At 47.4% G+C, this 22,273-nt stretch overlaps 1 protein-coding gene across 2 annotated transcripts in view; it reads left to right on the top strand.

Annotated features, from left to right (window-relative positions):
• The first annotated feature begins 8,136 nt into the window (after window positions 1-8,136).
• Window positions 8,137-22,273, top strand: part of TRIM29 (tripartite motif containing 29) — a 116,002-nt gene continuing 101,865 nt past the window's right edge. Inside the window, exon 1 of one of the 2 annotated variants that reach the window (XM_086956784.1) lies at window positions 8,137-9,635. In XM_086956784.1, the coding sequence (XP_086812910.1) occupies window positions 8,646-9,635 (990 nt within the window). In that variant the 5' untranslated portion in view covers window positions 8,137-8,645. The remainder of the gene's footprint in view (window positions 9,636-22,273) is intronic. The other variant, XM_086956783.1, reaches the window with a different exon arrangement.

Raw genomic sequence — 22,273 nt, 5'->3', positions numbered from 1 at the left:
TAAACAAAGCAGTTCATTTTTTGTTTTTCTCTGAAGTGGAATACACGCTCAGTTTCAAACTCTGAAATACTGGCTCATTTGATACGAATCTTACCTGTTTCTGCTAAGTCTTTATGTGGTATAGATTTTATTTCCTGTTTTACATTATTTCACATATTGGTTGTTTCTCCCTTTCCTCTCTTCGTTTTATTCCATATTGTATGTAATAATGGTTTCTTCAAGAAATGTGGTACAACCACCTCCATGTCTGCAGAATACTCGAAAACCATCAATGCCATGGAGGAAATAGCTTAGGGTTTTTGAAAACTACCTTGTTTCTACAAACGCTTCTAAGTATAATGCTATACATCGTGCCGCTTTACTATTTAATTGTCTAGGTGATACGGTTAAATATGTTTTTGATAACTTACCTCTTGTATGTCCCCCCTTTACTGAAGATGTTCCTTGGGATGTTTATTTAGAAGCTGTCACTAGATTACCCAAACAGTATACAAATGAACCTTCTGTTATGCTTAAGAGGCACAGTTTCTTCAAACAAAAGTACATGGTTGATTGGGTTAATTGAGGATTATTTAGCAGTGCTTAGAGTTCTAGCTGCTAAGTGTGAGTTTGGACACAGTCTTGACATTTCTTTGCATGATCAGTTGGTTTCTTAATTGTTATAATAAAAAGATCCTAGAAAATATTTTAACATGTAAAAAACCCATACTTTGATGGGGTCATGGGTATTGCCTGCAGCACTGAATGGTCTGTCATATCTTCTATAATAGTTACAGAGTATCTCAGAGTCAAGACTGGTGATTCACATTTTACTCCACATGCAGCTACTAAAGGAGAATCTGGTGATATGGAAGTGAATGCTGATGTTAACAAGACTGTATTAAAAAAACACACACACACCGGAAAAATGTTGGCAGTCATTTGTAGGTGGGGTCAAAATCTCATCTGCATGTCCTGCACAAGGTCAAAGATGCACTAATAGCAAGAAATTAGATTTTTTTTATTTGGTCTGTAAGCCACACAAACCGAGAACCAAAGTAACCAGATTGATGTTGATGAGGAGAATCTATGTAAGTCTCCAAATAATTGTAATTTCATTTTTATAGTGCTTACTATCCCTGACGAGGCATCAAAGTGCTTTTCCGGCAAGTAGTACTCTACTCCGGAACCCAAAAAGGATTAGTAATGAATTTGTATAGGGAAATATGGAAATTAATTTGAGCTGTGGACATGCCAGTCTGCTATTTTGATTGAAAATGATATTGAAGAGATAGAAGAGAGAAGGGTTTGCATTTATATAGTGTTTGCTACCCCTAATGAGGTGTAGAAGAGCTTTTTGGTGGGTAGCACGCTATTCCGGAACCCAAACATAATTAATGGCAAAATTAGTATAGGGGAATATGAAATTAATTTGAACAGTGGACATGCAAGTTTGTTATATTTATTGAAAAAAGATAGAGGAGGGAAAGAAGAGGGAAGGGTTTGCATATACATAGTGCTTGCTACCCCTGAAGAGGTTTTGAAGTGATTATTGGCGGGGAGCATTCTACTTTGGAACCCAAAAAGGACTAGTGGTGAATTACTATAGGGAAATATGAAATTCATTTGAGCGGTTGAAATGGTAGTCTGTTATTTGGATTGAAAAGGATAGTGAAGGAATAGAAAAGGGAAGGATTCTGGATTTTTTTCTTTAGCTCATAGAAGTAGGAGGAGGTTTGGGATGAGTAAAAAGGGGGATGGAGGGGGGAGAATCACAGGAAATGTTTTAGAAAGGCTTGTTTGGGAGATCTGAATGGTAAAAGAGGTATGAAATGAGGCAAGGGGGGCAAGGGGCACACACAGAGCCGCACCCGAACGTTTCACAGGTCTTTAAAAGACCATTTGAATGTTAACTAGGCCTTGCAGTTGTTTTACCCCTTCTAAGAGCCCTGCAGCTCCACTCTGTCTATTGCATAATTATCCCTCATCTGGCGCATAATCTGTAGATAAACTGTTTCTAACTCAAAAGGATCAAAGCTTACTGAAAACTGTGGCTGTGTGTGTGGCTCTGTGTGTGTGTGTGTGTGTGCAAGGGTGGGTGGGTGTGTGTGGCTGTGTGTGTGTGGCTCTCTGTATGTGTGTGTGTGTGGCTCTCTGTATGTATGTGTGCGGCTGTGTGTGTGGCTCTCTGTATGTGGCTGTGTGTGTGTGGCTCTCTGTATGTGTGTGTGTGGCTGTGTGTGTGTCGCTCTCTGCATGTGTGTATGTGGGAGAGACAGCAGTGTGAGAGCGACAGCAGTGTGAGAGACAGCAGTGTGAGTGTTTTAGGGAGAGCATGGTGTGTGGGAGAGCATGGTGTGTGAGAGGCAGCAGTGTGAGAGACAGTAGTGTGAGAGAACTTTTATTTATGTTTTGGTTTTTGAAACATAAATAAAACGCATTGTTATCTGCAATATCATTAGCTCAAACTCACGTAAATACGCGACCTATTGCATTGCAAATGCTATAGGTCTCGCATTTGCGAGAGATTAAGCTATTGGCATTGTAAATGACAATGCCATTTATTTATTTATTTTCAAAACCAACACATAAATAAAAATGTTGTCATTTACAATGCCAATAGCTCAAACTTTTCAAAAGGTGAAACCATTGCATTGTAAATGCTTGTTTTAAACTGTCTCCTTTTATTGCACGTGTTGTCGCCTTTGTGCCACATCTCGTCTTCCTTTCAAGCTCAGTCTACACGTTGTGAAGCAGCTCGTCTTCACAACAAGCTCCAAAGCATTTGGATTGCTTGGACACGTTTGACGCTCTGCACATCTAGAAGCAGCACCTACACAACATGCTCCACTTCCTTTAACCCCTTGCGTGCGGCGGGAATTCCCCGCCCATGCTGACTCCGCCTTGCGCGGGCGGAGTCATGACGGAACGGTTCCGTCATCAGCAAAGCTCAGCCGTAGCTGATGACGGAACTGTTCCGTCATCAGCATGCAAGGGGTTAAAAAGCACACTGAACATGCATACTAGTGGCCACATGCAATGTATTTTTGTTACTGTAAACGCTAAACAAAGCAGTTCATTTTTTGTTTTTCTCTGAAGTGGAATACACGCTCAGTTTCAAACTCTGAAATACTGGCTCATTTGATACGAATCTTACCTGTTTCTGCTAAGTCTTTATGTGGTATAGATTTTATTTCCTGTTTTACATTATTTCACATATTGGTTGTTTCTCCCTTTTCTCTCTTCGTTTTATTCCATATTGTATGTAATAATGGTTTCTTCAAGAAATGTGGTACAACCACCTCCATGTTTGCAGAATACTCGAAAACCATCAATGCCATGGAGGAAATAGCTTAGGGTTTTTGAAAACTACCTTGTTTCTACAAACGCTTCTAAGTATAATGCTATACATCGTGCCGCTTTACTATTTAATTGTCTAGGTGATACGGTTAAATATGTTTTTGATAACTTACCTCTTGTATGTCCACCCTTTACTGAAGATGTTCCTTGGGATGTTTATTTAGAAGCTGTCACTAGATTACCCAAACAGTATACAAATAAACCTTCTGTTATGCTTAAGAGGCACAGTTTCTTCAAACAAAAGTACATGGTTGATTGGGTTAATTGAGGATTATTTAGCAGTGCTTAGAGTTCTAGCTGCTAAGTGTGAGTTTGGACACAGTCTTGACATTTCTTTGCATGATCAGTTGGTTTCTTAATTGTTATAATAAAAAGATCCTAGAAAATATTTTAACATGTAAAAAACCCATACTTTGATGGGGTCATGGGTATTGCCTGCAGCACTGAATGGTCTGTCATATCTTCTATAATAGTTACAGAGTATCTCAGAGTCAAGACTGGTGATTCACATTTTACTCCACATGCAGCTACTAAAGGAGAATCTGGTGATATGGAAGTGAATGCTGATGTTAACAAGACTGTATTAAAAAAAACACACACACCGGAAAAATGTTGGCAGTCATTTGTAGGTGGGGTCAAAATCTCATCTGCATGTCCTGCACAAGGTCAAAGATGCACTAATAGCAAGAAATTAGATTTTTTTTATTTGGTCTGTAAGCCACACAAACCGAGAACCAAAGTAACCAGATTGATGTTGATGAGGAGAATCTATGTAAGTCTCCAAATAATTGTAATTTCATTTTTATAGTGCTTACTATCCCTGACGAGGCATCAAAGTGCTTTTCCGGCAAGTAGTACTCTACTCCGGAACCCAAAAAGGATTAGTAATGAATTTGTATAGGGAAATATGGAAATTAATTTGAGCTGTGGACTTGCCAGTCTGCTATTTTGATTGAAAATGATATTGAAGAGATAGAAGAGAGAAGGGTTTGCATTTATATAGTGTTTGCTACCCCTAATGAGGTGTAGAAGAGCTTTTTGGTGGGTAGCACGCTATTCCGGAACCCAAACATAATTAATGGCAAAATTAGTATAGGGGAATATGAAATTAATTTGAACAGTGGACATGCAAGTTTGTTATTTGTATTGAAAAAAGATAGAGGAGGAAAGAAGAGGGAAGGGTTTGCATATACATAGTGCTTGCTACCCCTGAAGAGGTTTTGAAGTGATTATTGGCGGGAGCATTCTACTTTGGAACCCAAAAAGGACTAGTGGTGAATTACTATAGGGAAATATGAAATTCATTTGAGCGGTTGAAATGGTAGTCTGTTATTTGGATTGAAAAGGATAGTGAAGGAATAGAAAAGGGAAGGATTCTGGATTTTTTTCTTTAGCTCATAGAAGTAGGAGGAGGTTTGGGATGAGTAAAAAGGGGGATGGAGGGGGGAGAATCACAGGAAATGTTTTAGAAAGGCTTGTTTGGGAGATCTGAATGGTAAAAGAGGTATGAAATGAGGCAAAGGGGGTAGAGGAGGAAAGAGTCTACAAAGGGTTATTTTGGGCATCGTAGAAGTAGAATGAGATTTGTGGTGAGTGAGAGTGTGGAGATAGAGGATATAATGAGAGACGTATAGGGTGAGAAATAGGGAAGAGTCTAGAAAGGGTTCTTTTGAGGACCACTGGTGTAGAATGGGGTTTGGGATGAGAGAGTAGAGGTGGAGGATATATTGAGAGAGGTGTAGGGTGAATGAGAAATAGGGTAGTTCATTGGAAAGATTAGTGGAATGAGGTTTGGGATAAGTCAGGGTGTGGAGGTAGAGGATATATTGAGAGGGGTATAGGGTGAGAAATAGGGTAGTGCATTTGAGAGAGTAGTAGAATGAGGTTTAAGATGAGTCAGAGTGGAGGTAGAGGATATATTGAGGGAGATATAGGGTGAAATATAGGGTAGTGGATTGGAGATGCTGAATTAGAAGCAAAGTAATAAATATAAAGATACACAAGACCATGAAAGGTATACATGTATACAGAAGGTAATATGTGTAGATAATATAAACATTCGTAATATGTACATTTGTTAAGCAGAACTAAAAAATATCTATATATTTAAAAACATATTTATTATACATGTTTAGACAAAGCAATACACTTATGTATACACACATCTATAGTCTATATAAATGCTTATATACAGAGAGACATGCTTTATATTTGAGTATGGTGGTTATGTGAGGATGAGACAGCTCTTGAGTAGTCTTCCAAAGACCAGGTAGTTATCTGTGGATCTTATGTTTGGGGGTAAAGAGTTCCATATTTTGCCTGCTTGAATAGAGAAGGATGTGCCACCTATATGTTTTTTTCTTGTATAGTGGGATTTTGAGACAAGGTGCCAATCTAGAGCGGAGGTTCCTTTGTTGAACGCATTTCATGATTTTATTCCTGATAAAGAGAGGTCCTGTTTCATGTATTGCTTTTTGGGATGATATTTTGTATTTATAGGAACATCTGATTCCTTAAATGCCATTAAGTTTCTTGAGTGTATTACTACTGGTGTTGCCCCATTTGTTTTTATTAAGAGATAGAAAGCCTTTTGCTCTGTTAACTCCAGCTTGGTTAGAAGACAGATTAGGACAGCGTTTTGGTAATGTGAATTTGGAGGAGATTTGTGAACTTGTCCAGTACAAGCAAGAAGATGGAAAAAATCTATTTTTACATTAAAAAAGGATGGAAAGAAGTCTTTGATCTCTGGTGACTGGGTTTTAGTTAAAAAATAAAAACACAAAAGTGTTGAAAGGTGAATCTAGACTGTCCTAACCTACTGAAGTTGTTAAGGTTTCTAAAATGGCTGTGTTACTTGAAGAGAAGGGGTGGTGGAATAAAAATGCTGTAATTAAGGTGAGTGAAGAGCAAGCCAAAATCATTGCTGAAAGGTTCTTGCGAATCTTGCCTAAGGATGTATATGAACGGGATGTTGACAGGTGGTTGCAGTTCAGAGATGTTGCAGACAAAAAAAGGTGAGAACAGCCCCTTTATTAGGGCTACTGGTGGAGATTGTTCTTCTGCTGCCGTAGATGACATTGAGGTTTCAGTTCTAGCTGCTTCAGGGGTTGGAGATGTAGGGGTCCCAACTCGCAGTGGAAGAGTGTTTTCTGCACCTGTAAGATTTAAGGATTATGTCACCTATTGAGGTTCCAGTTTTAGTTTTCTTTTGTTAGCTTTGGGGGGAAGGGGGTGGTGTTGTATCTAAAGTATTCTGGTGTCATTTCAGAGTGTCCTTTGCCTTAATGGAACACAGAATGTTATTAAGGAATGTGGTGTAGTTCTAAATTGAGTACTGAAACAGTCACTTTATGGGTTAAGCAGGGAAGCTGTTGTAGCTCCTGTATGGGAATAAACCTATTGTTTTTTTAACTACTCAGCTTTGGAGTTTTTCTTGTGTTGTCCCCAACAGACTACAGTTCCATGCGCACTTCTGATTTCGGACACCCTCACGTCTAATGGAACTCAAGATTCGGTTTACAATAAACACTTAATTTCAGCCTTCTACCGGAGCACACCGGGCATAATTGTGTATGTAGGTGTGTTGGGGGAAGGGGTCCAAGTCTCCAAGCACACTCAGAGCTGCACTCAAATCCAACGTGCTCTCACACAGCAGTAATGGTGAAAGAAATCTGGGTGTGAGAACCTTAAATGTTGTATTATGTGTTGAGCACTCACCCAACAGTCACACCCAGTGCTGTCTCACCATAGGCGCTCCTACAGCAAAAGCATTTGCAGTCAGCCAAAGCTTTCACAATATTAGAGCACCCTGGCACCCAACGCTCTTGCCAAACAATTACTTTCCAACACTGCCACTTTCTCACAATCAACACTCTCAAAACAACTGCACTATATCACACCATACACTTCCACAATGTTGCTCTCTCACACCAATCACTGTCATAACCACTTATAAACTCTCTGGCACGCACTTCTCTTGGGAACAAAAAGCTTGTTAAGTCTGATAATACTGATAAAAAGTGCACCTTCAGAAAAAAAACTAATAGTGTTACTATGAACTCAAAATCCATGTTCAGCAACTGTGTGCTGCTTCAGGCACAATTATTCATGGCACAGGGCTAGAATTGTAACCACTCTCCATGATGATGGCGGTCAACTCCTGCTTGGAGTGTATATGGTTGCCAGTTTTTTCATCTTTAAGTCCAGTTATATGTGAAAGTTTGCCCAGTATCAAACCAAAGAACAGATTCCTATTTGACGTGCACTTCTGTCAGCGTTCAATTTAAACTTGTGCGGCCTCAGATGTGTCTGTGAAATTGATCTTTTGCCTGAATGTTGGCCCTTTGATCTGGATTTATGCCCAGAATTTTCCTTCTTGCCATGTGGTCACCATACTTTTAGTGTAAGGGACTACTATGGCAATGTGTACTTTTTGAGACAACAAAAAAGATAATATTGGTGCTATTAGACATTTTTTGATATCGGCGACGGCCCTGCAGCCCTACATCAAAAAAGGTTTTACAAAAACCATGACCAAAAACAAGCATTAATAAAGCCAAAATGCTGGCAGCTAATGCTATGCCGAAGTAACTCTCGAATGGTTATTTTCTAATAAACTGCCTCTCTCTTCTTCTCCAAATATTTTAATCATCCGGCCACTCTAAACATATCACTGATGGACTCTGGTCAACGACATCTACTACTGGCGCGGATTAAGCACATTTTACACCTGGCTGGTTGTAAAAACGCGCATCAGCCACCATGCTCATAAAGAGTTTGTCGACTCTCTTCTGGCCCCATTATTGAATAGGCGCTCACAGAAACTCTGTGACCTAGTTACCGTTGCTGGGCTCCTTGGCAGGAGGCGACCGAGGCAGGGAGGACACGCCAAAATAATTACGGACGAATAAATAAGCCGACAAACAGGTTGGCGCGTTAGAAAAATAATTAAACAGGCAGACCTGAATGGGCGAGGTAGGAATGTTCCTGAACTTCCTGGGCGTGGAGCTGCCGGTGTAACCCGCCCCGTCCCCTCTCGCTGCACCAGCTTTGGGTCCCTCCAGCACACCTGCCTTTCTGCTATCGCTGGCAAGACGCAACAGGGTGTCCTCACCTCATCGCTCCAGGTGTGCCCAGGGCAGGGTCCATATTCCTGACCCCATTCCCTGTTGAAACGACGCCACCCAAGAAGGCCGCCCAGGTAGAAGGAAATCTGGAAAACAACTGAAAAATACCCGACGAGCAGCGAAAGGCCCCAGCGCTGATCCACTTTATCCAAAAAGGGTATTTTGCTTGGCAGCTGCGCCATGGAAGCTGAGGACCTTATGACAACAAATGGTACCACCACGATCCTGGAGGAGGAGGAGGAGGGAACACCCAACCATAACCACGATGAGGCGGCGAATGACGAAATGCTAAACAGCCCCACGAAAGAGATAAGCGAATTGAAAATTGCCAACGGCTCTGGGCCTGGAGATGAGAACACAACCGGCCCATCCAGTTCAGAGGTGGGGGAGTTGCACGCCAACCACGCAAGCCCGGAGCCAAGTGACACAGCGACAAGACGCTACAGTTTGGAGCTCCTCGACTCCAAGGCGAGTCGCTTCAGCCCCGACCAGGTCGACAGCAAGGCTCGCTTCAGCCTCGAGGCCGGAGACGCCAGGTCCAGCCGCTTCAGCCCGGACCCCACCGACAACCGGAGCAGCCGCTTCACCTTGGACACCAGGATGAGCCGATTCAGCCCCGACATGAACCGGGCGAGACCCAGCCGCTTCGCCCCGGAGCAGACCGGCGACACTGCCAAGAACACCCGGCCGGAGCCAGCGGCGGAGGTGAAGAAAACCAACCGCTACAACGTTGAATCGGGCGACTTCAAGGCGCAGTCCTCCTACACCCAGGAGCCCGCCAGCCCGCAGACGCCCACCCGCCCCGGCGGTGAGGCGGAGGACGGCGGCAGAAACAACCGCCGCAGTTTCGAACTGGGGGACGTGGTCGTCGAGGACGTCCTGTGCGACTCCTGCATCGAGGGCAAGAAGAAGGCCGTGCGCTCCTGCCTCGTCTGCCAGACGTCGTTCTGCGAGGTCCACCTCAAGCCCCATCTCGAGGGGGCCGCCTTCCGGGACCACAAGCTGCTCGACCCAATCAGGGACTTCGAGGCCCGGAAGTGCCAGATGCATAGCAAGACCATGGAGCTCTTCTGCCAGGCCGACCAGGTCTGCATCTGCTACCTGTGCATGTTCCAGGAGCACAAGAACCACAACACGGTCACTGTGGAGGCCGAGAAGTACGTCAAGGAGGTAAGAGCATAGAGCAGACTCCACGGTGCGGTGGGCCTTGATTAAGCGAAGCCATACTTTGACTATTCAAATGACCCCATAGTTGTCAAGTGGTTCTGTGCCAGGTGCCATACCTTCAATCAGGTTGGTTTCACCACTATAATTTTGCCCACTGGGAATTTGTTTTAAGCCAATACTTTCCTAATAAGTTGGGATGGGCAGAATTTCCCTCACACCCAACCCTTTCAAACATGCATAATGCAGTTTAATCTCTATCTGTTGCTGTTAAAGTATTTGAATTGTCGAGAAGCGAGTGTAGAGACAATTGATAAATTCACACTACCATGGCTTCAGTGTGCCGGCCCACGCTTTACTTTTTAAAGAGCTTTGCAGCTGAAGTCCAATCGGTTGCACTTAAGTGTGCTGATACTACGGTGTGTAGAATACACCCTGTTTTAAGCTTCAGTTCCAGGACTATAACATGGTGCCCATATTGATGGGGAGCTCTTTGGAAAACTTAAACATGGCCCTTATGTTAAAGGTCCTGCATATTGTTAGGACGATTTGGCAGGGGTGCTCGCTCTCTTTAGCTCCTGGCAATTTTGGACATGACCATGGTCCGAGGAATGTATAGAGTTCTTGCTGTCCTGGGTGAGTTTCTCTATGAATCCTTTAATGAGTGTTCTGCTTTCTGCCAGAGAGGTGTAATCCAGCATTCACAAGACAATTAAAATTACAACCAGTAGCAAACAAATAAAAAAAAGGCACTAGACAACCTGAGATCTTACATGTGCCAAAGTTCACAACTCAGTTCACTGAGTGTGCTGTGATTTGTTCTGCTATTTACATCTGGGCTGGTCTTGCGTGGTTCTTGCTAAGGATAAACTCCAAGTTCAGTTTACTATATCAGTTCAATGCCGGTTGGTAACTCAATGTAAATGAGAACTTCAACTCCCAGAATGAATCATGATGCTTGCCTATTCAGCCTATAATTAGGCGACAGCGGCTCGTCTGGTTTTTCATTCTGCAGCTCTGAGCATGTTGGGACACGTAGGCCTTGTCTAATAATGTGGCAAGCGAAACCACAAGCCCCAGAATGCTCTGCCCTGTTGGCTGAAAAGTCAGCATTTTCTGAACATGCCTTATGAGATGGAGGTCCGATCAGTTTACAGCTCTGTATTAGGCTGGTGAATGTAACTCCTAGACTTCCACTGTCCTTTAACTGGTTGCCATTCAGGAAGCAGGTGACCCTTAAAGCCCTGTGCCTGGTTCACACAACTCTTCATCTCCAGGTGCCTCCGAAAACTGCTTTCCATTGGTAAATCCCCAAGAGACAGCTGAAGTCTTCTTCTCTTAGAAAGATGAGTCATCAAGATGACAATATCTAGATTTCGGAAAACTAGGAGGGGTGGTGGTTCTTTTTCGGTGGCAGACGCCAAGTTGTGGAATACGCTGCCCACCCACATTGCCAGTTTTACCTCCCATGTTGCTTTTCGTAATCAATTGAAAACTTGGCTCTTCTCCCTCCTGTGATGGTTGGGCTGTGGTCTCTGGTCTCTCTTCCATGTAGTTTGCTCTCACCTGTGCTATCGCTTTGACACCTATGGGTATAATGCACTATAAATACTAAAAATTCAAATAGACTGGTACCTGCAGGTTCCGGTGAAATGCAGGCTTTTATTAAACTTACTGACCATCCCCCCTCCTCCAACCCCGCGAGTTTGACAGATATGTCAGTGTCATCAAAGGCAACATATTTAAGTTTAACTACTTCTGCTATCACTGTACTCTAGAAGTTACATGTAATGCAGATTAACAGAACTACAGCTCAAAGAATGTACTAGAACTAGATCGTTTATGTGATGCACTGTACTAGAAAATGGCGACTCAGGTGATATCTGGTAACCTAACTACAACAAGACCCAGGTGAAGCTGTGCATTTGCCCAGTAAGAGACAGACATTGCAGAATTAATAATAATAGTGTTACACAGTTTACTTGACGGGCTTATAAAACCCAACTACAATTGTCCTAACATCCATGTGTTCTGGCCTGAAGAAAATAGCTGCATACTTATGTTAGCGGCTAAGGGCCTACTGGTTACCGGTCCAGTGAGCCCAACCCTCCTGCCCTAGGGAAAAAGTTTGAATTCGTTTGAAGTTTTCTCAATGAATGAATATGTCGTTCAACCAGTCAAGTTATTTCCGCAGAATTTTGATATTTGTAGTCCTTTTTTTCTCCGTTTGTTAATGCAGGACTACAAGCACTAGAGTGGAAAAAATAACTTCGCAAATCTGCTCACACGTCGAATCAGGAAACGTGTGGCTTGCTCTGGGGGAAAATATTAGAGTAAACTGAGTGAGGGGCTAACAAGCCCCGGGGAAGATAGTTAATGTGGCAGCGGTCGAGTTTAGTGACATTTGCAGGTCACTGGTTTCTTTCCCAGCCGGGATGGCCTATCCATTAACACGTTTGAGTTCTGTTTTTTTAATTTAATTTAATTCTTGTAAAATTGAAACTACACGTCCCAGACAGTGGCTTAATGAAACCTCAGACCCCCTCCCACCCCAGCCCCCACCCCCCAAAAAAAACCTGACAGCTGAGGGGCCCACCCCTGCTATTAAAGACAACCCTGGAACAGCGGGGTGTCCGTTACGCCCCTGGTTCCAGATTCCAACGTGATGTAAGTTAAAAAGCCAGCGCTGACTGAAGCTGTCACACATACCACGCTTATTAAAACATTTAATATGTTCGGTTTAATATTATGAGATATCCATATCAAAGAGAACGTGGAGTGGGAGGCACTTTAATAACATGACCAGAAACCTCCATACCTGTCTGAACACAGCACCCACCAGGGCGTCTCCCCTCTTTCAGCATTCACTGAATGCCTGTCTGAAAAGCATTAAATCTGTGACTGTTGAAAACACACCCAGGGTTGCGGCCCGCCCGTCACACCGCCGCTTCTGCCTGCAGCCAGACTCTGCGATAAGATCAAAGCTGGCAGTGACGTCCCCGCCAGCGCCCTCCCCCTGGGAACCTCGGAGCAGGCAGCTCGCTGCATGTCTGAGCTTTGGAGCCTAGTGCTGTGCATGCAGGTGCTGTGCCTCGAGGCGTGTGGGGGAAGAGGCGGAGGGGCCTGGCCAGGTGGGGAGGGGTCCGGGAAGCTTCCAAACTGCCGCACTAACAGAGGGGAGGACTCTGGGGGATTCGAACGTGTGTCAACAAGGGTTAATGCTTTAACATACGGAATTCAATTAAAATAGATAAGCCAAGACTGAGATAGATAGATGTGGGTTACCTGTGTGCGAGACAGCTGAGACTGCATTGATGTCTCTGACGCAACCTCATCTAGAGCCCCCTTTACCTTTTTGAGACTGTGTGCCAAGGTGTCTACTTGAGAGTGAGTCAGTGTGCCTGTTGGTGTATGACTCTCACCTAGTAAGTGAGACTGTGGAACATAGTGTTTGATTTTTTTTTTGCAGTTTTATATAGCGCGAACTCGACCGGAAAGTTTCAGAGCGCCTTACAGGAGCACCAGTTGCATTACAGAGGGGCACATTCCTTTTGTTATGCACGAGAGATCAAGTGATTTTGCCAGAATCATCGGATGTTTGAACCTCCTGCCAGACTCGAACCTTGTTGGGTGTAAATGTACACCAGTGAGTGAGATTGTTGCAGAGGCCGCCTCACCCTCCCGAAGGGGGGGGGGCTCAGGGGCCGGCGCCATAACCCTCGCCGTGCCCCCCAAGTGGACAGACCGGTTCTGGGCGCTTTGCGAGCGCCCAGAAGCAAACGTAAGGGAAACACCTCCCCACGCCAAAACGGGTGACCACCTGACGGCGCCAAATGGCGACCAATGGGCGCACACCGCGGCGTTTGAACCCCTCCAATCAGGGGGTACCACCTGAACCCCCAGGTACACGAAAGTGGGCACCAAGAAGTGACCAATAGGCGCAAGCCGCGATGTTCGAACCCCCCAATCAGGGGGTACCACCTGAACCTCAGGTTGGCGGAATTGGCAATATAAGTCGCCACTCGCCCAGGTAGCTCCTACCTTCGGGGAGCAGGGCGAGTGGCGCACCAACGGAAGTTCTGCTGAAAGGAAGTAGACGAGGCGAAGCTCTGCTCGGGGACCAGCTGACGTATCGCTGGAAAGATCATCGTGGGACATCGGTGCGCTGGCAGGGATCCCTGAAAGACCGCCTCAAGCCCGGTAGGTCCCCTCGGCATTCGGCCTCTCCAGCGCGCATTGTGCCGCTAGAAGGGGGGGAGCAAAGGGCAGGCAAGAAGCGCAACATCGGACGGGAGACCGGTGCGACTTCCTCACGGAGCACGGAAGCGGCTGCCCATCTGGTCCATCACCTACCTGAGCCGCGCTGTGAGCCGAGCTCAGCGCGACCGGCGGGGAAACACCAGCACCGGCACTGAGGGCAGAAAAGGCCCGGACGGGCACTGCACTTCCAGAAGCCTGCGTTTTCGGCAGCGCGAAGTGGCCGAATCAACTCTGTTTTGGGGAGTGTTCAACTGAAGATAGAAAAGTCCCTGGTTCGATCCCGGGTTCCGGCAGTAGATTTAATACGGCGAGCGGCGGAGAGCCCTCGGGGAAAGAAAAAGAAAAACACGCATTGAGCTGACGACAGGCCAGAAGAGTGGCGGAGAGCCCTCAGCCCAAACGAGAGGCACTCGGGGGTACTGCCCGACGCCACAGCCAGCTAAACAAAGACCAGTGAGCCGAGCGCGAAAGCAGCAACCCCCAGGGCAGGAAATGGCCGAGGGTCAGCCAGAAGAGGTCGCTGAACTCCTAAAACGGATCCGCGAGGTATCGGCGATCCACGGCAGCGAGTGGCTGCAGCCACACCTGGAGCAGGCCTGGGGCGCCGGCCCAGAACCACGAAAGGATGAGGAAGCGGCCCTTCCTGCGCCCAAGAAGCGCAAGATCACACTGCCAAAGAAGACTTCCAGGAAGAAGCCACTGCGGAAGGAACAGCCGAACGGGGGCTCATCACCGAGGACAAGGGACCTCAACGACGCTACCAGCGGCATGGCAAATAGTGAGCATATTGCGAGCATGTTGAAGGAATGTCTTAGGTCTTTGGCAGCGCGGGATGGGACAGATCAGGGGGTATCAAGGTCAGAGGCTCAGCGCGCAGAGAAAACAGCAGGGCTGCCATGGCATCTACTCGACCCAGGCCAAGCGCGTCAGGAAAAAATACAGGGGCAGGTGGCGCAAACAGCGCAAGGTGCGCAGGGGTCCCCAGTAGCTGCGTGGGGATACAGTATCAATGCGGGCATCACTCAACCAGAGTGTCCGGTCACTAACCTCTACACCAGGCCATCCCCCGGCCCGGCGACTCTTACCACGAGGGCCACATGGCTAGCCTGCCTTATCCCTCTGCCAGTTAAGGAGAGGATATGGCGCATAGAATTCATAGACATCTTTTCCCTGCTGGAGATTCAGCTTGAGGGTCTAGACCTAACGACCTGCGATAAGAAGGATGAGGATAGAAGAGAAAGGCGCAGCACTAGAAAAGAAAGAAACTTTGATAACTGGCTAGACGCATTCAGAATTATGGCCTGTGTTATAGTTGAAAAAAAATTCCCACACTGCGCCGCTGATTTGTGGCTTTATGAGGCCAATATCCATTGGGCGCAAAGGCAATTCCCCGGGGATGCATGGCTGGAGTATGACAAGGGTTTCAGGCTCAAAATGCTGCGTCATCCTGAGATGGAATGGAACGAAGAAGATGTATCAGACTTCATTCACAAGATGCTAGTGGCGAAGGAGGCGAGGGCATGGGCGGGTAAAGGCGACCAGTCCTTTCGGAGCCCATACCACAAGGGAAAGGGAAAAACATTCCACAGGTCAAAACATAGCACAGGGAAGCCCTCGTCCCCCAATGGGGGCACGGTCATCTGCTGGAAATATGATGCCGGTGACTGCTCGTGGGGCGCAGCATGTAAATTTCAACACACATGCTCAAGCTGCGGAGGAGGGCACCCAGCTGTGGCATGTCGGAGCAAACGCGAGTCCAAAAAGGATAAGAAAGATAGGAGCAAAAAACAGTAGCAGTAAGACAACATGTGGAGGGGTTCTGAGTGACATTCAAGATTGCCAGCTGGCCAGATCCCCAATCGTTACACAGCAGCTGCGCAGACTAGCTAATAAATACCCTAATAAGACTGATGCCACTGTCCTAGTAAGGGGATTTGAAGAGGGCTTTGTGATACCATTTAGGGGCCCACTACCCCTAGAGGGGGCGAACAACCTGAAATCAGCGTTACAACACCCCGAGGTGGTGGGCACAAAACTTGAAAAAGAGAAAGCCTTAGGCAGGATTGAGGGCCCTCTTCCACCACAGCTGCACAAAGGTATAGTGGTATCTCCCCTGGGCGTGGTTCCCAAGAAGGAAGCAGGACAATTCAGCCTCATACACCACCTCTCATTTCCCGAAGGGTCCTCCGTGAACGATGGGATCGCTCCCGAGGCCTGCTCAGTAGGATACGCATCCATTGACGATGCAATTGACCTAGTAAAAGCTGCAGGAAAGGGGGCATTGATGGCCAAGGCGGACATTGAATCCGCATTTCGCCTGTTACCTGTCCACCCATCCAGTTTCCACCTCTTAGGGTTCTAATGGAAAGGGGACTTGTTTATTGACAAGGCAATGCCCATGGGTTGTGCCATATTGTGCGCATATTTTGAGCAATTTGCCACCTTTCTGGAATGGGCAGTACACGACAGACACCCGGCGGGTGGAAAACTTCACTACTTAGACGATTTCATGTTTACTGGCCCCGCAGGATCTACCACATGCGGGAACACCCTGGCCATTTTTGAGGAAATAGCCAGGACACTTGGGGTCCCCCTGGCGCCCGAAAAGACAACGGGCCCAACAACAAAACTCACGTTCTTGGGCATTGAGCTAGACTCCATAGCCGGGACAGCGAGGCTTCCCCCAGAGAAAGTGGAGGATTTCAGGGGCGAGGTCAAGAGGTTGTGTGGCCGTAACAAGGCCACTCTCCGCGAATTACAAAGCCTGATTGGGAAACTCAATTTCGTGGCCAGGGTCATCCCCGTGGGAAGAGTTTTTGCGCGACGCCTGACGCAGCTGACATCAGGTATCAATCACAAACACCACCACATCCGGCTGGGAGCTGGGGTAAAGCAGGACCTGGTCATGTGGGGGGAGTTCCTCAAAAATTTAAACGGCATCCTGATATGGAGAGAGGGTTGGGTGACAGCTAAACAAATAGCCTTATTCACGGATGCCGCAGGGAGCCTGGGGTTCGGCGCGATCCTGGGGAAACGGGTGTGCGCGGGCCAATGGCCAGAAAGATGGCACAGGCGGGGCACCACCAACAATATCACATTTCTGGAGCTGTTTCCAATAATAGTTCATTAACAGTGTGGAAGCAGTAGCTGAGAAACATGAAGCTGACCCTCTGGTCAGACAACAAGGGGGTGGTGCAGGCCATGAACAGAGGCGCAGCGAGGTGCCCTGACACGTTGAGGTTAATGCGTCAGTTGATTAAATTGCAGCTGGAGGGGAACCTGGAGCTGAAAGCTCGCCATGTGCCAGGGGCAGAGAACACGGCGGTGGACGCCCTGTCACGTTCCCAGATGAAGCAATTCAGAGAACTAGTTCCAGGGGCAGACAGGGAGATGACCCCTTTTCCAGCATACCTGTGGGACCTGGGGGGATAGACTTATCTAGACTGGTAAACCAATCCCTCACCCCCGAGGCAACCAGAAGGTACAAAAAATATGCCACTACTGTAATGAGAATTGGGGGCATGCAATCACTGGGTGATAAGGCTGGGACACAAACAGCGGTGGAGAAATTCATCCGGTGGGCATTCGATAACAAGAAAAGTAGGTCGTGGGCACAAGCCCATCTGGCTGCCATGGCACATTTTGCCAAAATCTTCACGGGGGAGGATCCCACTGCATCCTGGTATATCAAAACAGCCTTAAAGGGGTGGAGAAGAGCTGAGGGGGTAAGGGCGGACACCAGGCGCCCCATCGATTTTAAGAAACTGGGACATTTATTAGAGGCCCTGGTTAAGGTGACAAAAGACAGTTTTGAGCTTAAACTTTTCAGGGCAGCATTTACAACAGCATTCTTTGGCGCATTCCGCATCAGTGAGTTGGTGGCACCCAGAAGGCAGGGTGCAGCACACCGATGCCTACAGGCCACAGACGTCAAACCCCTGGGAGGCATTATAGAAATGATACTAAGGTCAAAAACTGACAAGTCAGGGAAGGGGGCGACCATTCGACTGCAGTGCATCCCGGAGTCTAGCTTGTGCGCAGTATGCTGTCTGGTTAAATATATGCTGACACGCCCGGCAGGCGAAGGACCACTCTTCAAACACCAAGATGGCAGCAATTTGAGCAAGTTCCAGTTCACAGCAGTGATGCGCCAGGGTCTAGCGAAAGCCGGGCTCCAGCCAGAGATCTTTGCACCCCACTCATTCAGTATCGGCGCAGCCACCTCGGTATCGCAGCATAGCATGCCAGATGAAGGGATTAGAGCTGTGGGCAGGTGGCGCTCCCAGGCATACAAGACGTATGTGCGCCCACAACTAATGTAAAACAGAAACAGGCAAGAAAATCGGTGCGCAGCAGGCCACCTTATGTACGTCTTCTTCTTTTACAGGGAGCCGCCCGCAGCTGGTATGGGTGGTGGGTCACTCCTTCGTGTCCAGGATGGAAAGCTGGTGGCGGCAAACAGGGCACAAAGTGGAGAACAGACCCAAAGCGACATGCATCCGCTGGGTGGGGCAACCAGGGATGAAGTGGAATCAGCTACCCGCGCTACTGGACAACCTATTAGAGGACTCGGCATGGCATCCGGATGTGCTGCTCATACACCTCGGGGGGAATGACCTGACCCAAATTTGGCGCAGGGCATTGGGGCCAGCCATCCAGTTGGACCTCACCAGGGCGGCCACATTGTTTCGGGGGCACGACAATCATATGGTCCGAGATGATCAGCAGGAAACAGTGGCGAGGCGCGGAATCCAACAAGGCGGTAGACAACGCCAGGAGAAAGCTGAACGTTGCGATGCACAAATTCTGCAAGACCAACGGCCTGGACTCCATCAGACACGGTCTGATACATCCAGGATGTCCAGAATTGTATGGACCGGACGGGGTCCATCTCTCCGCCAGCGGTATGAGAGTCTTCTGGGACAACTTGTGGGGAGCAATGGCCCTCGCAGGTTGCAGATAGAAGAGAAACAATCCTTGTTCAAAAAGGGGGGAGCCGCAGGAAGACGTGCACCTCCCTGCTGCGTGGCGGAAATTGGTGCAAGGATTGGCTAAGGAGACACACCGACGGGCGGTGTGTAGGATGGGGGCCACTCACTTTGGGATGCCGCACGGCAGGGTGAGGTGGCCGCGCCAAGGAGGGGACTAGCAAAAAGGGACGGCGCTCGCGGCCCAGACCCCGCCGGACGGCAGGGCACAAAAGGTAGCGAGCTGGGGCCTAACTCCAGGGACAGAAGCTACCCTCCATGACACGCAGAGGGCGTGGGCGCTCAACCAAAATGGTGGTCCCGAAAATAACCAACAAAGAGGACTACCATGAACTAACGAAAGGAACTGGTTTTGGGGTGCCATTTACGAACTGATAGATATCACAAGAGCATCGGCCCAGAAGCGGGCCAGGACTGTTTATGATATGACATGTATGATTTATGACCCACCTAGGGCAGTTCGCAAATGACAAATGTTTAAATCAGTATGTGTACAGTCTTAATAAAACTGCGGCCAACAACGACCATAACCATCCATGTATTGTTGGCTAAGACTTTTTGTGGGGCCTGTAGACGGGCAGGGGGGAGGGGCATATGTGTGCACGGTATGGGGCAGTGCGAGGGTTATTGCAGATGCCGCCTCACCCTCCCGAAGGGGGGGGGGAGGCTCAGGGGCCGGCGCCATAACCCTCGCCGTGCCCCCCAAGTGGACAAACCGGTTCTGGGCGCTTTGCGAGTGCCCAGAAGCAAACGTAAGGGAAACACCTCCCCCCGCCAAACGGGTGACCACCTGACGGCGCCAAATGGCGACCAATGGGCGCACACCGCGGCATTTGAACCCCCCCAATCAGGGGGTACCACCTGAACCCCCAGGTACACGAAAGTGGGCGCCAAGAAGTGACCAATAGGCGCACGCCGCGATGTTCGAACCCCCCAATCAGGGGGTACCACCTGAACCTCAGGTTGGCGCAATTGGCAATATAAGTCGCCACTCGCCCAGGTAGCTCCTATCTTCGGGGAGCAGGGCGAGTGGTGCACCAACGGAAGTTCTGCTGAAACCCACCCACCCACACCTAAGGAGCAGCATTGTCGCAGGGCTGGTCAGTGGCAAGGGTGCTTGCGGAAATTGGTGCAAGGATTGGCTAAGGAGACACACCCACAGGCAGTGTGTAGGATGGGGGCCACTCACTTTGGGATGCCGCATGGCAGGGTGAGGTGGCCGCGCCAAGGAGGGGACTAGCAAAAGGAGACGGCGCTCGCGGCCCAGACCCCGCCGGACGGCAGGGCACAAAAGGTAGCGAGCTGGGACCTAACTCCAGGGACAGAAGCTACCCTCCACGACACGCAGAGGGCGTGGGCGCTCAACCAAAATAGTGGTCCCGAAAATAACCAACAAAGAGGACTACCATGAACTAACGAAAGGAACTGGTTTTGGGGTGCCATTTACAAACTGATAGATATCACAAGAGCATCGGCCCAGAAGCGGGCCAGGACTGTTTATGGTATGACATGTATGATTTATGACCCACCTAGGGCAGTTCGCAAATGACAAATGTTTAAATCAGTATGTGTACAGTCTTAATAACACTGCGGCCAACAACGACCATAACCATCCATGTATTGTTGGCTAAGACTTTTTGTAGGGCCTGTAGACGGGCAGGGGGGAGGGGCATATGTGTGCACATTATGGGGCAGTGCGAGGGTTATGTGTCTAGGAGTTTGACTCAGGCCGAATGATTCTTCGCCTAACTCTGTACGCCAGAGTGGGTTTATTGATTTTTATTGTAGTTTTATACCGAAGTCAACCCAAGTTCACGGCTAGAGGAAGTGATTTACCCAGTTGAGTGTCAGACTCAATATCCATGACTGAGATTGTTTTTAAGGTGCGCTTCTCATGAGCAGTGAGTGAGGTGCACAGCGATGCTGAGGCAAACACTGAGGACCCGATAAAGTTAAACTTACACTTAAGTGTGTTTACTACTTTATGGTATTCACAAAGGTAAATGACTACTAGTAACTTTACTAGTAGTAAAGTTGCTAGTTGTAACTTACCTTTGTGAATACCAAAAAGTAGTACACTTAATCCTAAGTCTAAGTTTACCTTTGTGAATCGGGCCCCCAGTGCTTAAGACCGTGCTAATATGTCTGTCTCACTCCTAGCAAGTGAGACTGTGCATTACCTAATGAGTATACATTGAGTGATACCATACACCGTGCTGTGCGGCACACACTCAGTGAGTGAAAGTGCGCGCGCGGCTTGTGACTCTCATCAAATTGAACTTATTTTGCTTCAGGTGTCTTCCTCATATGTCACTCAGAGATGCGTGGCTGTGCACCAGGGACTCTGACGCACACCTAGATTACAAAAAGTGTTTCAACGTGTCAGACCCACACCAAACGAGAGAGGCTGTCCTTGTGACTGGATAATTTACGCACATTTCGTAATACTGTGCCACAGCGCGGGGAAGTATGTGCACCAAGTTGTTTAACTTACTACACAACTTACTACACTCAATAATGTAGACTACTCCAGTGTGCATAGCTCATGTAAGTAGTTCATTCAGCCCACATGCTTTACATTGCATTCTTGTACATATAGTCTTGGAATTATATCGGATGAACAGTATTACAAGTCAGTGTAAAGCAACACGGCCTGGAACCGCTACTTAACTATGGATATCGAAAATTTGGGTGGTCTAATGTATCTGACTCAAGCCCACAATGCTACAAGGCGTAAGATACTCATCCAGTGCGTAAGACTGTTCTCCAAGGTGTGAGGGACCCAAAGAGGAAATCTATGTACCAGTTAGGATGACCACCTCACTCCAGCTCATTATGGACATAATCTCCAGTTCTGAAATCTCCGGCTCCCTGCACATCAATTTCAGATGTTGGTCTAATTAGTTTAATGAAGATCAAAGAAAGACTACAACACCCAGAAAGCAGTAGGTGATAACACAAAATTCCAGGACTGAAAACGGTGTCCGTAATGGCTTGGAGGGCAAGATTGTGTCCCAAGGCAAGGGTTGATGGCTAGTAGTGTGACCACCTCCCTCCAAGCCTATATGGACACTGATTCCAGCCCTGGACTTTTGTATGATAGTCTAATGAACTCTCGGTGTAGTAGTCTTGCTTTACTTATGTTGAATTAGTCATTCTAACACCTGAAACCAGCGATATGTAGGTGAAAAGTTCAGGACTGGAGATGGTCACCTTCGTGGCTAGCGACTACAGATTCCTGTCTTAGGCTTCACTTTAGCAAAACATTATGCTCTGGGCCTTTAGCTCTGTTGGCGCAGTTGAAGTAAACCAAGACTGCAAATCACATAATACAGTCAAACCTAAAGGAGTGGGTTTTCAAAGGAACACAGAAGAGTGGCCACATGACTTTTCCCA

The sequence above is a fragment of the Lissotriton vulgaris genome, chromosome 2_1 (genome assembly GCF_964263255.1).
Source record: "Lissotriton vulgaris chromosome 2_1, aLisVul1.2, whole genome shotgun sequence".
Classification (NCBI taxonomy): Eukaryota; Metazoa; Chordata; class Amphibia; order Caudata; family Salamandridae; genus Lissotriton; species Lissotriton vulgaris.
Note: the sequence above shows the minus strand (reverse complement) of the source record. Positions and strands in the feature narration are given on the sequence as shown.